This window comes from Oncorhynchus clarkii, chromosome 5 (genome assembly GCF_045791955.1).
Source record: "Oncorhynchus clarkii lewisi isolate Uvic-CL-2024 chromosome 5, UVic_Ocla_1.0, whole genome shotgun sequence".
NCBI classification, from domain to species: Eukaryota; Metazoa; Chordata; class Actinopteri; order Salmoniformes; family Salmonidae; genus Oncorhynchus; species Oncorhynchus clarkii.
In genome coordinates, this window is record NC_092151.1 from 31,392,782 (window position 1) to 31,408,406 (window position 15,625).

The window sequence follows — 15,625 nt, forward strand, 5'->3', positions numbered from 1 at the left end:
TGGACGTGCATTTTCTTGTTTGCTTCTGGCCCTATACAGCTTATTGAGTGCGGTCTTAGTGTCGGCATCAGTTTGTGGTGGTAAATAGACAGCTACAACAAATATAGATGAAAACTCTCTTGGTAAATAGCATGGTCTTCAGCTTATCTTGAGGTATTCTAACTCAGGCAAACACAACCTCAAGACTTCCTTATCATTAGAGAGTGCACACCAGCTGTTGTTAACAAAGAGACACACACCTCCCCCTTAACCTTACCCTAAGCTGCTGTTCGGTCTTGATGATGCATAGAAAAAACAGCTGGATGTACATTATCCATATATTCCAAATGCCTCTATCGCAAATTTCAAGTTCATTTATCTTTTTTTTTCAAAAGCGTTTGTCCACTTGTTCTCGTTTAGTATTTTTTGTCTTGTCTCCTTTGCTTCTTCTGTACTGTGTCAGAAATCTGTACATAATAAGAAGATGCTCATGTCTCCGCCCTAACCACGGGTGCCTTTGTCCCAAAGGTGGAAAGGCAGGCGACAAACTGAGAAACGCATTGGGCTTTGGGCTTATTTTGGACAGATATTGGTGAGTGAAACCTCTCGCTTCGCCTCTTCCTCTCTGGCTGTGTGCACCTTCGAATTTACACACACACTAAGCCCCTCCCCCTGTCAGTCACAACAACAAAGATGAGATATCACTTGTTATTCTCTAACAAACGGTTTCAACTCCGCATTTGCATTTGAGGTTTGGTACAACAGAATCAGTCATATGGACTGATTCTAAGATTTATTTTACTGTAATAGAGCAGAAGTTACCCTTTCCAACAATACCATTTTTATGTCTCAACTTCTTATATTGTGTACAGAGCAGACACTACTAAAATGGGAGTTGGAAAATAATGCTCAGTTTGTCGCGCGAGGAATTGCAGTACCACATACTGCTAGCAGCATTTTAGCCAATTCCTTATAGATGTCTAGTCTGTGTTTTATAAATGTGCAATAAAAATAAAACACAATTAGATAAGGAATTGGAAACTCATTCTCAGTCTGAGAAATTAGGCAGGCCACTTGATTTTAACATCTGAACAAAGTGGACAGGCTAGCATGGTGTTCAAACAGTTGGAGATGGACAGAAGAGTGTGTTCATAACAATTCAACTGTTCTACCTTGTTAGCTAACACATAGATCCAAGTTGGCTAAACTTGAAATATACAGATTAGCTGGCTACTCACTAGCACCTGGGCTTGTGATTGAGATATTGTTTATGAGACCTGTGCTAATTTTCTATAATGCCTGCTACAAGAAGTTAGTCATTATTAGTGAATGTGCTTTATGCATGGTTCTGGTTACATTTGGTTACAAAATAAGGGAATTTTCGTAGACAGACTTGAATGCCAGATATGTGATTATTGCAAAAAGGCAGGTTAAAGTACTTGATAAAATAATGTAATGATGGTCTTATGGTTGTGGAAGGCTTATATTTAGCCTAGGTATAATTTCACAAGCCCTGAATTCATTAGATTATTTCTGACTGTTTGAAATGCAGTGTATTTGACCTTTAACTGAACAACAAAGCTTGTTTTTGATAAAACGTAAAAGAATGTAGATGTGAATAAACCATAAGTTTGAAAAAATAAATATATGATTTATAGGCCATATCGCCCAGCCCTAACCATAAGAAGTGGAAAGTGTCCCATGTGCACTTCACCAAGTCACCACCCATACTAACACCCCTGTCAATTCAAAACACAGAACTACAAAAGGTTGAGGTTATCAAGATCCTAGGAATATACATTCAAGGAAAGCTAAGATGGTCAACCCAGGTAGAGCACATTTGTGAAAAGGCCAGCCGACATCTGTTCCTCCTTCGACGCCTGATGGACTTCCACATACCTAAGGAGGACCAAGTAATGTTATTCACCACCTACATCCGACCAGCGGTGGAACATGTTGCCCCAATGTGGCACGCGGGGCTAACCAAGAGACAATCTGATAGAATCAAGAGTCCAGAGAATAGCAGTTTGTATCATCATGGCCACAGACTACACCTCCTACTCAGATGCATGCACCAATCTGGGCGTATCATCACTTCACACTCGCAGGGAAAGTCTCTCAAGATCCTTCGCAAGACCACTTCTTAAATCCGAACCCTACCACCATATGCTCCCACCCCAATGATCCCCTGTGACCTAAACCAGACCCGTTCCTCAACTAAACTGTAACTGTTCCACTGCAGGATTGAGCATTTCCGATGCCATCCCACCCATGGTTCGCCTGCATAATAGTTGACGATGAACATAGTTTTTTGTCTATATCTGTTGTTTATTGTATTTGAGTTATTATTCAAATGTACTACTCACAATTCAGCATGTTGTTGCCACTTGTACAATGTTCTGTTGAAAAACAGTAAACATCTCTCTCTCTCACAAATACCACAAATCACAAGTTAGCATTTTATCAATGGGAAAATTGCGAAACAAAATATTCAAAATAGGACCAATTCTAACAGAGCTGCTGGAGTGGACATCTGAGTAATGCCTCTGGGTATTTTCTCTGTAGATCATTGTGGAGGCTATTAACGATTCAAACTCTGGATAGATTTTCAGTTGGTAATGAATCTCGGTCCAATGACAGTGTGAGGCAAGCCTCCTCTTCGCACACCGCAAACCCCACATCCAAGATCAATGAGCACCATCATGCCATTTTCATAAACATTATCCTTCTTAATAACAACCTCCATCTCTCTTCTTTGATTACAGTACAATGATGATTTCCAACCTTGTAAAATGCATTAACAGACAGAGATTTGCATTTATATTGGATTTCTCTGGTAGACAAGGACTTGAGATAGAGCCTGCGAACAATGACCACAGCAACATCTAAAAACTATTGATGGGGAAAAAATCTTACAATTTTGACAATATCGCAATATTATTTGCACTAGTTAGCTGTACCTGCACCAAAACGCCATCATTTTTCCTCATAGCCTGATGTTCATCTTATTTTTATTTTTAAATAGGGAGCCAATTTCTTTTCAGCACTTTTATTTCCCTGACTGATCAAAACAAATTTTCTGATGGCTCTCTCTTGTCTCTCTGCAGCAGACATATAGTGAGCAATATGTTTGGAACATCGAATCGCAATGCATATAGAATAGGGAGAATCGTTGCCTCCCGAGTGGTGCAGCGTTCTAAGGCACTGTATCGCAGTGCCAGCTGCGTCACTACAGAGCTTGGTTCCAACCCAGGCTGTGTGGCAGCCGGCCGCAACCGGGAGACCCATGAGGGTGCGCACAATTGGCCCAGTGTCGTCCAGATTAGGGGAGGGTTTTTGCCGGTCAGGTTGTCCTTGTCCGGTCGCGCTCTAGCGACTCTTTTGGTAGGCTGGGCGCAATGCACGCTGACCGGTCGCAAGGTGTACATTGTGTCAAGAAGCAGTGCGGCTTGGCGGGATCGTATTTCGGAAAAGGATGCACGGCTCTCATTTTCGCCTCTCCCAAGTCCGTGCGCGAGATGCAGCGATGGGACTATACCTACCAATTGGATATCAAGAAATTGGGGAGAAAAAGGGGTAACCAGATAATATCGTATCGTGAGGTCCCTGGCAATTCCCAGCCCTCCTAAAAACACAGTTGAGTACATACGCCACAGAGAGAGGAAGTCAGGGCCAGGTGAAAGCAGCCCATTTTACAACTCAAGCATGGATTGATACCCAGTCAACACCGATTCAATCTACAAAACTGCAACACGCTGCAACAGAGAAAGTGTCTATCTGGCGTATGATGTACTCGGTACAGGAGGTGGCGTACATGCTCATGTAAAGAGAAAAAGAGCACTTTGATTTAGAGATTGCAATCGATAGCACTACCGCATCGCAGCCGATTACTTAACCAATGGATTGCAATTATTCTTAGGGAAGGAAGAAACACACCTCTGGGGGTGGGGTAATTGTAGCCCTGCAGTGTAGTGTGTTTTTGCTCCAAGTGATGGTGACCTTTCCAGTGTGCCAAACGATCACAAGCGATCCTAAATCTATGTGTTTGGCCTGCAGAATGAGGCACAGTGCTCACATTAATAAAGACTAGGGAGATTTGTTTGTTTCTGATCAGATTGACATTGTCCTGCGATCCGCCTTTGGGTAATCTTTCTTGATAACGGATACTTTATCTCCCTGCAAATTTGATTAAACTTCTTTCTAACTAGTAAATTGCAAAGACAGTGGAAGCCTTGGGGAAATTTACAAAGCTATTCACTCCTCATTGCCAGTTAGCGTCTGCTGCAGGTTCCGTATTTATTTCTTGACTCACTTGCTTCATATGGGAGCCAAGAAGTGGTGGAAAAGGTGGCATATTGTAACTGCTAGCACTGTGTTTGTAGCTAAGATGTTTGGGAACCTTAGGGTGACCGAGTAGGAGAACGAAGAGCGCTTTGGCATTTTGACCTTTTATCATGAATTATTCCAATCCAACTGTGATAATCCATGTTCTTGGGAGCATGTATGCCAATTCCACAGTTGGATACTTTTCATAGATAATTGGATAGTTTTCACAACACGTCTTACATTTTTGCAAAAGCTAATTTCATATTACCGCCACTGGATTGGATGATGTGCAAACAGGGTGAATAATAATATTAGGGTTCTGTTTTGTATTGGCACTAGACTGGCAGTATATATTTATGTACTATATTACCCGGTGCATGTACATAAAAGGCTCAGCCAAGTAATTACCACAGTCATTCACGTATTCCAAATTTTGTATTCTACATTTGCATATTCTAGGAAAACACATTGAGTTTGATGGAGGATCTGGAGGGCATGGCTGCCCTTTGTCAAAAGCAGCCCACTCTTCATAAAAATGAAGGATATGTATATCAGACTCTTCCAACAAACGGAGACTAAAGTGAAAGTTTTTCACCACATCCTTGCATCCAGTTGACAGATGACTTAGACTGGTTTGTCTGACAGTGGCCCAGATGTCTGACAGATGTGATTGCAGATTTCCACAGTACATTTTTAATGAGAAGTGCACTAGATTCCGCTCCGTATTGATGCAAGATGCAATTGTCTTGTCACAAGTGAAACAATACCTTGCATTGACAACTGAATTTGATGCCTCCTACTGTTTTATAAAAAGAATAGACGAAAGGAGGTAGTCGAGCTAGTCGAGGTAGTCGAGCTAGCCTGCTTGCGCAACATTTGTCTTGCAATGCCAAAGACTCCGTTCCCCAGGCGAACACATAATGCCTATGCCGCCTCCGCTGGCTCTTTTATGAATCGAACAAACATCATAAGCCACAAACGTCAGCAGCACGGGGCCCATGGATGGCTGTTAATCTGAGATTCCTGCGTATGTGTGCTATCCAGGCTGTCAAGCTACATATTATGCAAATTATCTGTTTACAAGTGACAATATAAAGACAGCAAAGCCTGTGGGGACCAGAAGCTGCTGCGGCAATCTATGAAACAAGGAGAGTAGAGAAGGAAGAGAGAGACCCTATTTAACTGTATCGCTAAATGAATGTAACATGTTGATGATGAGTCTCTCTTTCTGTGTCTCGTCTTGGTCTCCTTATCTCTCTCACTCTTCCTCTCTCTCCCCTTTCTCTCTCTAGGATTCTGGACTGCAGAGCAGGAAAACCAAAGCACACTCGTCTGAAAGGGAAGGGAAGCTCCTAGGTATCTATTTTCCGTACCTTGTCAGGCAATTCTGAGGGTATTTACAATGCAAAGAGTGAGGGAAAATAAAAGGATGCTATTTGGAATCCAACTCTGGCAGATCATGTATTTAACAACACGTAACGTGGCAGGGAGGAAAGAATACGACATGAAAGCTGATGCCTGTCAAGAGAATGGCAACCATGTCCCATTAGAAAAATGCTAGCTAGAATCCTTGACAACTATACCATGCTTCTAGAATAGAAGACAGTATTTGTCAATATCATGTTGCCAATTATTCTTTCCCTTAAGACAAAAATATAACCAAACATGGAGAACAGTAATTATAAAATGATTGGATCCTACACTGACCTCCCTGCCTCTAGCCAGGCTTAATATTTAACTTGTCATTTTTGGGTTGTTATTATCAACCAAACCCAGTAGCCCTGAATAGATCACTACCTCATGACTACTAGAAATTTGCATAATTATAATCTGAGAATTTAAAAAGTGAACTAAAATATACAGCAAGTAATATCGATGCAGTACTTAGATGTTTTGTTTCATCCAGACTGCCAAGCCATGCAGCTTTTGTATCTTGTCTTAATATAGCCACTTTTTTATATACAGCCATTCAGTAGACTCTGAGAGGCTAATCAGAGAGGATGGCTCTGGCTCCATCTCCCTCACATAACTATGTAATTGGGGAATGATTATCTGAGCCACAATGTGTTAGGCAAATAAGTGCAATGGCTGGTGATTGCATAACCTATTTATAACACACTTAAGCCCCTGCCTCTAAGCAGACACACAGCCTAACACACAGCACATCCACTCCATCCCCTTAACAAAGCTAGCCTGCTGATTGGGCCATAATACCATAACACAGACCACAGCCAAACAGTGAGATGAGTACTATTGGGGCCTTGTTTCTTGGTGGGACACACAATAGAACAGGATAAAGAAGCATTGTGTGTCTACCAATCTGTGAACGTTAGAAATAGATGACTTGAACTTCCTTGAAAAAAAAAACAGTTCATCAACTTTATCTTAGGACACTCCTTTCCAACTATCCTGTGTGTGGTGGGAAGTACACTAACTCTGTAAAAAGGGTGCACTTTCATACAAAACTTTTACATAGTACACTTTTGCAAGGTCCCTTCCAAAGAGACCAACAATCTGGACTCAAAATAGAAAAAACATTTAGTCAGAGAGTGTCTTTAAAACCTCTGCAACATCAGCACCACCAAAACGCACAAATGAAAGTGAACTCACCTATAAATTTTATATCTGGTTGTAAATCCTTGGCGGAATCTTTCCACAAAGGAGAGGTAGCTCCGAGAGTGGTGGAAAGGTCCGCGGTCGGAGATGAGCCAATCAAACTGCTTGGTAACATGTTGCTCGGCGGCGGACGGGTCCTGGCGGGAAGACTGAACTGTTATATGGTCCCATATAAACAGGAAGCAGATGACCTCAATAAACCTCCAGTTCATGCTTTTCTTTCAGCCGCTCTCTGTTCATTCTCGCTCCATTCTGTGAAGACCTGTGGAAAGACAGATAGAGAGAAAGAGGGGGAAGAGAAAGAAGGGGAGATATTATTACATGATGAGTATAATTATTTTTAAATCCTGGGGTGTCAGCGAAGGTGAAACAGATTTAAAATAATTAGTCTAATCGGCGTTGACGGAAAACGAACAAGACATTGTCACTGAAAGGCTGTTTTCAATGTGATATGATTTGTGTATTAATTTCTGTTTTCCTTTTTTTCCAATCTCAGGCCCCTCGTATCCTCCTCCCTGAATTGTCAGGCCCCAGATTGCAGCTCTCCATACTAACGAGGAATGTTGCCCTTTCAGCAGATGAAAATGAATTACATCCCTGGATGTGTGGCCTTCTCTTTCTCCAAACTAATTGGTGCCAGACAAGGTTAAGAGGCTGCTTTATGATATGATGTAGCATGGAGCAGGTTTACATGGGGAAGTGCTGTCTACCGTTCTCTTAGGTATAAATTACTAGGGAAAACTTTGCCTATTGACGAGTGATTTCCTGGATCGTTTAAACACCTGAGCAGTGCTGTATTCAATATGGTGAGATTGGTGTGATATCCTTAAATGAGCATTCCCTTGAGATACATTCATTATCTGAAGTTATATTGGTTAGGTTCATGTGGAAAATTATGGCCCAAAGTGTATCGAAATGACTTTCTGTAGCTTTGAATGCTAACCTCTGTCCAATCAATACTGTAAAGCCACTGTATCAGAGGAATTAGACACATTGGCAATACATGGATGAGACCAGCCTGCAAGGTTCTCTGTAGGCAAACCTCATTAAAGCTAACAAAGATTTATAATGATATGGATTGGCACTGCTCTTGAGGTCACATGACACTGGTTGTGAGAAGGTCTCAATAATCAAAATATCTCACTCAAAAAGTCTGTTTGACAGATCTCAGGTCAGAGTGGACAAGTCTGGGCTTGTTTTCAGCTCATACTCTGATGACCATACATAACTTGTTATATCTACCCAGGCTTAGACAAATGGCACACAAATTAAGAGACAGGGCTAGGGTTGCAAATGGAAGGTATATTACTGGAAACTATCAAAGTTTACCAGTAAACTACCAGAATGTTGGTAACTTTCAAGGAATATATGGAATTTTATCAGATGACATCTAGTGGCCTTTTTGGGTACTTCAGATTATCACAGGTGTATGTATTTATCTATGGCCCTCTGTGTGACCTTATCACGTAAAATATATCAATATATTTAAAATACAATAAGATGATTTTTTAAATAAAACATAGAATGAAAAAGCTGCAAAACATTATCCTAAATTTAAACCATCAACTTAGTGAATACCATTGGTGATTGATATTAGAGTTGCAGCACAAAATATTCTATTTGTTACACACTTTTACTTATTTTACAATGTCAATATGTACACTGCTCAAAAAAATAAAGGGAACACTAAAATAACACATCCTAAATCTGAATGAATTAAATATTCTTATGAAATACTTTTTTCTTTACATAGTTGAATGTGCTGACAACAAAATCACAAAAAAATTATCCATGGAAATCAAATTTATCAACCCATGGAGGTCTGGATTTGGAGTCACACTCAAAATTAAAGTGGAAAACCACACTACAGGCTGATCCAACTTTGATGTAATGTCCTTAAAACAAGTTAAAATGAGGCTCAGTAGTGTGTGTGGCCTCCACGTGCCTGTATGACCTCCCTACAACGCCTGGGCATGCTCCTGATGAGGTGGCGGATGGTCTCCTGAGGGATCTCCTCCCAGACCTGGACTAAAGCATTAGCCAACTCTTGGACAGATAATTGTTGATAAGAAGCTTTTTCAGTAATTAGTCTATTTTCTTTAACCATTTGGTCTCTCCATGAGAAACTCTCCAAAATAAATATAAAAAAGGATTAGAATGGTCTTCCGAGTGGCTTAGCGGTCTAAGGCACTGCATCGCAGTGCTAAAGGTATCACTACTGACCTGGTATTGATTCTAGGCGATATCACAACCGACGTGAATATATGGATGAGCGATGGCCGAAAGGCAATGGTAAGAGTACAGTATATACATATGAGATGACTAATGTAGGGTATGTAAACATTATAAAGTGGCATTGATTAAAGTGGCTAGTGATGGCTCGAGATTTGAATCTGTATGTTGGCAGCAGCCACTCAATGTTAGCTGTTTAACAGTCTGATGGCCTTGAGATAGAAGCTATTTTTCAGTCTCTCGGTCCCAGCTTTGATGCACCTTTACTGACCTAGCCTTCTGGATGATAGCGTGGTGAACAGGCAGTGGCTCGGGTGGTTGTTGTACTTGATGATCATTTTGGCCTTCCTGTGACATCGGGTGGTGTAGGTGTCCTGGACGGCAGTTAGTTTGCCCCCGGTGATGCGTCTTGCAGACCTCACTACCCTCTGGAGAACCTAACAGTTATGGGCGGAGGAGCAGTTGCCATACCAGGCAGTGATACAGCCCAACAGGATGCTCTCGATTGTGTATCTGTAAAAGAGTGTATTTGGTGACAAGCCAAATTTCTTAAGCCTACTGAGGTTGAAGAGGCGCTGTTGCACCTTCTTCACAACGCTGGCTGTGTGGGTGGACCATTTCAGTTTGTCCGTGATGTGTATGCCGAGGAACTTTCCACCTTCTCCACTACTGTCCCATCGATGTGGATAGGGGGGTGCTTTATATGGGATGTGGATAGGGGGGTGCTCCCTCTGCTGTTTCCTGAAGTCCCCGATCATCTCCTTTGTTCTGTTGACGTTGAGTGGGAGGTTATTTTCCTGACACCACACTCCAAGGGCCCTCACCTCCTCCCTGTAGGCCGTCTCGTTGTTGTTGGTAATCAAGCCAACCACGGTAGGGTGAACAGGGAGTACAGGAGAGGACTGAGAACGCACCCTTGTGGGGCTCGGGGTGGAGATGTTGTTTCCTACGCTCACCACCTGGCTCACCACCCGCCTGTCAAAAAGTCCAGGACCCAGTTGCACAGGACAGGGTGAGACCCAGGGTCTCAAGCTTAATGAAGAGTTTGGAGGGTGCTATGGTGTTAAATGCTGAGCTGTAATCGATGAAAAGCCTTCTTACATAGGTATTCCTCTTGTCCAGATGGGTTAGGGCAGTGTGCAGTCTGATTGCGATTGCGTTGTCTGTGGACCTATTGGGGCGGTAAGCAAATTGGAGTGGGTCTAGGGTGTCAGGGAGGGTGGAGATGATGTGATCATTGACTAGTCTCTCAAAGCACTTCATGATGACAGAAGTGAGTGCTACGTCTAGTTTAGCTCAGTTACATTTGCTTTCTTGGGAACAGGAACAATGTGGCCCTCTTGAAGCATGTGGGAACAGCAGACTGGGATAGGGATTGATTGAATAAGTCTGTAAACACACCAGCCAGCTGGTCTGCGCATGCTCTGGGGAGGGTTGTTTTACTCACATTGGCTGCGGTGAAGAAGAGCCCGTAGGTTTTGGTAGTGGGCTGTGTCAGTGGCACTGTATTGTCCATAGAGCGTGCAAAGACGTTGTTTAGTTTGTCTGGGAGCATGGCATCGGTGTCCGCGACAAGGCTGGTTTTCTTTTTGTGATTGACTGTATACCCTGCCACATACGTCTCGTGTCAGCCGTTGAATTGCGACTCTAATTTGTCTCTATACTGATGCTTAGCTTCTTTGATTACCTTGTGGAGGAAATAACTACACTGTTTGTATTCGGTCATGTTTCCGGTCGCATGGCATGATTAAAAGCAGTGGTTCGCGCTTTCAGTTTTGTGCGATTGCTGCCATCAATCCACAGTTTCTGGTTGGGGAATGTTTTAATAGTCACCGTGGGTACAACATTACCGATGCACTTGCTACTAACCTCGCTCACGAATCAGCGTATACATCAATGTTGTTGTCTGAGGCTATCCGGAACAAATACCAGTCCACGTGATCGAATCAATCTTGAAGAGTGTATTCAGATTGGTCGGACCAGCATTGAACAGATCTGAGCACGGGCGCTTCCTGTTTTAATTTCTGTCTATAGGCTGGGAGCAACAAAATCGAGTCGTGGTCAGATTTGCCAAAAGGAGGGCGAGGGAGGGCTTTGTATGCGTCGCGGAAGTTAGAGTAGTCGATATGCTGATAAAATTTAGGGAGCCTTGTTTTCAGATAAGCCTTGTTAATATTCCCTGCTACAATAAATGCAGCCTCAGAATATGTGGTTTCCAGTTTCGAGGTGTCTGCTTGGGGCGGGATATACACGGCTGTAATTATAATCAAAGTGAATTCTCTTGTTAGATAATGCGGTCGGCATTTGATTGTAAGGACTTCTAGGTCAGGTGAACAAAAGGACTTGAGTTCCTGTATGTTGTTATGATCACACCACGACTCGTTAATCATAAGGCATACACCTCCACCCTTCTTTTTACCAGAGAGATGTTTGTTTCTGTCGGTGCGATGCGTGAAGAAACCGGGTGGCTGTACCGACTGTGATAATGTATCCCAAGTGAGCCATGTTTCCATGAAACAGAGGATGTTACAATCTCTGATGTCTCTCTGGAAGGCAACCCTTGCTCAAATTTTGTCTACCTTGTTGTCAAGAGTCTGTACTTTGGCGAGTAGTATACTCGGGAGCGGTGCGCAATGTGCCCATTTACGGAGCCTGACCAGAAGACCGCTCCGTCTGCCCCTTCTGTGGCGCCGTTGTTTTGGGTCGCCTACTGGGATCCGATCCATTGTCCTGGGTTTTAGTCCAAACAGAGGATCCGCTTCGGGAAAGTCGTATTCCAAGTCGTAATGTTGGTAAGTTGACGTTGCTCTTATATCCAATAGTTTTTCCAGACTTAAGATTTCCTGGGGTAACAATGTAAGAAATAACACATAAAAAACAAAATACTACATAGTTTCCTAGGAACGCGACGCGAGGCGACCATCTCCGTCGGCGCCATCTGTTGTACAACTGACTTGGTATCCCGTTTCACTTTCCCTTTCATGATTCCTATAATGAAAGTGTCTGCCCTGCCCCTGTGCCTGTGCCTTCGCTGTGGCATGCTGCTGTGATGGGCGAGCCACTCTCCTCTGCCCCGACTCGCTCAAGAGCAAAATGATTTCTAATCATACATGTCAAAATGCAATTGCGGGAAAAACACAGCTTTGGAACCATTGTCCCTGTCGAAAAAGTGGGGGTCTCAGCTTTCTGTAGGTGTATTTTAATTTCTCCTCTCAATATTCAGCTCAATAGCAACTATTTTACAACCAAGATACTATATGATATGGCTTTGACATATGGCGGTGTGATGTGATGTGGGCTGGTGTAGATAAAATGCCAAGGCCGAATATCAGTCCCAGACTGCCCCTGCCGATAATAATTCCAGACAGAATTTAAACAATTTCTGACAGAGTATTATTAAAATGATAAATTTAGTTATTGTACAATGTCACCACACATTATTATCCCACTTGCCAGTGGAGTCATGTCTTTAGTTACTGATAAGAAAACCATTTTCATCTATAATTGCATTTAAGAATTTAGGCCCCTGGCTGTAGAGCACCAACAGTATGCTATCAAATTAGTGCTACTGTATGCAGAAATTCTTCCCCTTTCACACTTTATTAGGCAATAACAAGTCGTAAAAGAGCAGACAACATTTAATGGGTCTAATATTTTACTGTGAAATGGGGGGAAGAATTGTTTGCTTACAAAAGTTACTGTACAGTAATGTCAGCTATATGTACAGTATGTACTGGCAGATGTGTATTTGGTTTTCCTTTTACAGTATACCATCAAATCAATGATTATATCTGCCAATGCATTCACCTGTGATGATTCTGTAGGATTTGTGGATCAGTTCAGTCTCTGACACATCCAAATTCCAGTTTTGTCTATCTGCATCCATGCATCCATATAAGCTAGGCTATATACCCATGACTACCAGAGTACCCATGCTCATACGGTTAACTGTTATGTTACCCATTGTGATGTTGCATACAATAGCATTCGGTCAAAATAAATCAATAACAACACTGACTACAGCCACTGAGTGTTTTCTGCTATGGTTGCAGAACTGATACTGGAACAAACAGGTGGCGGTGACTTAGGTTGTTTTGCCACTAACCTGAAATGCTATGGCAATGACAAATCCAAGGCAGGTAATTTAATGAGGCCTGCTTTAAGCTAATTAGTTTAGACTAATTTGAGTGTTGGCTGTCAGAACGTAACAATACATCATATAATTGAGAGGGGAGATAGGGAGGAGGGGATTCATAAATGATATTGCGCCGCGTGCTGGGAAACAGAACTTTGTGTGTTTAGAGTGTGTGTGCAATGTGTCGTGTGTTTGTGCCTGTGTGTGTGTACGTGTGTGTATGTGTGTGTTGGGGATTCACAGGTGTAAGGCTGGCCCAGTATATGAGAGCCTGCGTGCATGCATATGTGTCACCATAATACTAACAAATAGCCACTTACCAAATTAATGTTGTATTATTAAAAACGTTAATGGAGAACAAACCAAAGGGTACTCTAAAGTGCTCTCTCCAATATGGATGAGAATGTGGTTGGCAAACTAGGGCTTTTTATACCACAGCATTGTTGAATACTTGTTTCTGAGGCATTCTAGAATGGTCATTAAAACAGATAACAGGACATTTGGAAAAGATATCGGGACACCTTGCAATCATAACGCAAATAAGCACCTACAGATGCAGATCATATTTGCTACAAAGTTACATAAAGCTAAACCAACGAACACACAAACCGAAATTGGATACATTGTAAACGCAGGTCCAACAAGGAAAAAACGTAGCTAGCATTGATTTGTTTTTGCAGAGACATTTCTTGGAGCATCTGATCACCTAACGCGGAGAGTGATGAACATGAATTTCTCTGGTCCCTACTGTTACAGTCATGACACGAGTGGTGCTAAGCTGTCAAATCCTCACATATTTCCTACACTGAACAAAAATATAAACATGCAACATGCAACAGTTCATATAAGGATATCGTTCAATTGAAATAAATAAATTAGGCTCTATCCTATGGATTTCACATGACTGGACAGGGTTGCTGCCATGGGTGGTCCTTGGAGGGCATAGGCTAACCCACTTGGCAGCTGGGCCCACCCAAGACGCCGGATGTGGAGGTCCTGGACTGCCATGGTTACACATGATCGGTGGTTGTGAGGCCGGTTGGACGTACTACCAAATTCTCTAAAACGACGACATAGGCAGCTTATGGTAGAGAAATTAACATTAAATTCTCTATCAACAGCTCTGGTGGACCTACCTACAGTCAGCATGCCAATTGCACTCTCCCTCAAAACTTGAGACATCTGTGGCATTGTGTTGTGTGACAAAACTGCACATTTTAGAGTGAACTTTTATTGTGCCCAGCACACGGTTCACCTGTGTAATGATCATGCTGTTTAATTAGCTTCTTGATTTGCCACACCTGTCAGGTGGATGGATTATCTTGGTAAAGGATAAATGCTCACTAACAGGGATGCATTTTTATTTTTGTTCAGTGTAGTTTGACCAGCTGTATTAAGCAACTGATATTTTTGAATGGTTGTCATAATGGCAGGTTTACTAGCAACAAAATATTTAGCTAGCTTCAAGCCTAGTGTTTGAAATGCAATGTGCTCTCCTTGAAATGAACAGTGTTGAGTGTCCTGACGAGAAGGCAAACTTTTCTAGCTATGCCAGGTAAAACCGGCCATTATCAGCTTATTGTTATGGATGTGTCCAAATGAATGTCAATAGAAAACATATACTTTGCTGTTTTTCTGTCTGCTGAGGTCGTGACTGTGTTAGCTGTAGCTAGCTGGCTAGCTAGCAAGCAAGGGATAAGAACATTGCCAGCGAACATAAAAAACGAACGACTGGGTCACGTCCATAAATATCAAACCAATCGAACAAACGACTGGGTTTTCAACCAAAATATGAGAAAGTATGAATTTGCTCATATAAATTCAAATATCAACAAATTATTTTTCTTTCTATCATTAAATGTGTGCTTCTAGTATTGTTTTCTTGGGCAACTGTGGTATAAGTGGGATAAACAGCATAAACAAACGCGACAGAATAAACTTTGCTGTTATTCTGGCTGCAGATGTCGTGACTGTGTAGCCGTAGCTAGATGGCTAGCTAGCAGCAAGCAAGGGATAAAGACGTTGCCATTGAGCATGGCAACGGAACATAAAGGATGAATGGAGGTCACGTCCATAAATATTGAACAAATTAAACAAACGATTGGGTCACGTCTCTAGCAACCAAAAGGTGAGAAAGTATGAATTTGCTTATAAAAATGTGAATATCAATGAATTATTTGTATTTCTACAGGTAAATGTGTGCTTTCATATTGTGTTCTTTGGCAACTGTGGTATAACCGGGATAAACTCTCCCCTTCTGCACATTACCTTAGGAAAATGAACTACGCAAATGGAGGAGGAAGACCGTCCATTATTTCCAAGATAATGTACAGAATA

At 42.0% G+C, this 15,625-nt stretch overlaps 1 protein-coding gene across 1 annotated transcript in view; it reads right to left on the reverse strand.

Moving 5' to 3' along the window:
* The window catches only part of LOC139409952 (BMP/retinoic acid-inducible neural-specific protein 1-like), a 151,561-nt gene that overhangs the window by 112,868 nt on the left and 23,068 nt on the right, over positions 1–15,625 (reverse strand). Inside the window, exon 2 of the mRNA XM_071155361.1 lies at positions 6,916–7,183. Coding sequence (XP_071011462.1) covers positions 6,916–7,133 — 218 coding nt within the window. The 5' untranslated portion in view covers positions 7,134–7,183. The remainder of the gene's footprint in view (positions 1–6,915; positions 7,184–15,625) is intronic.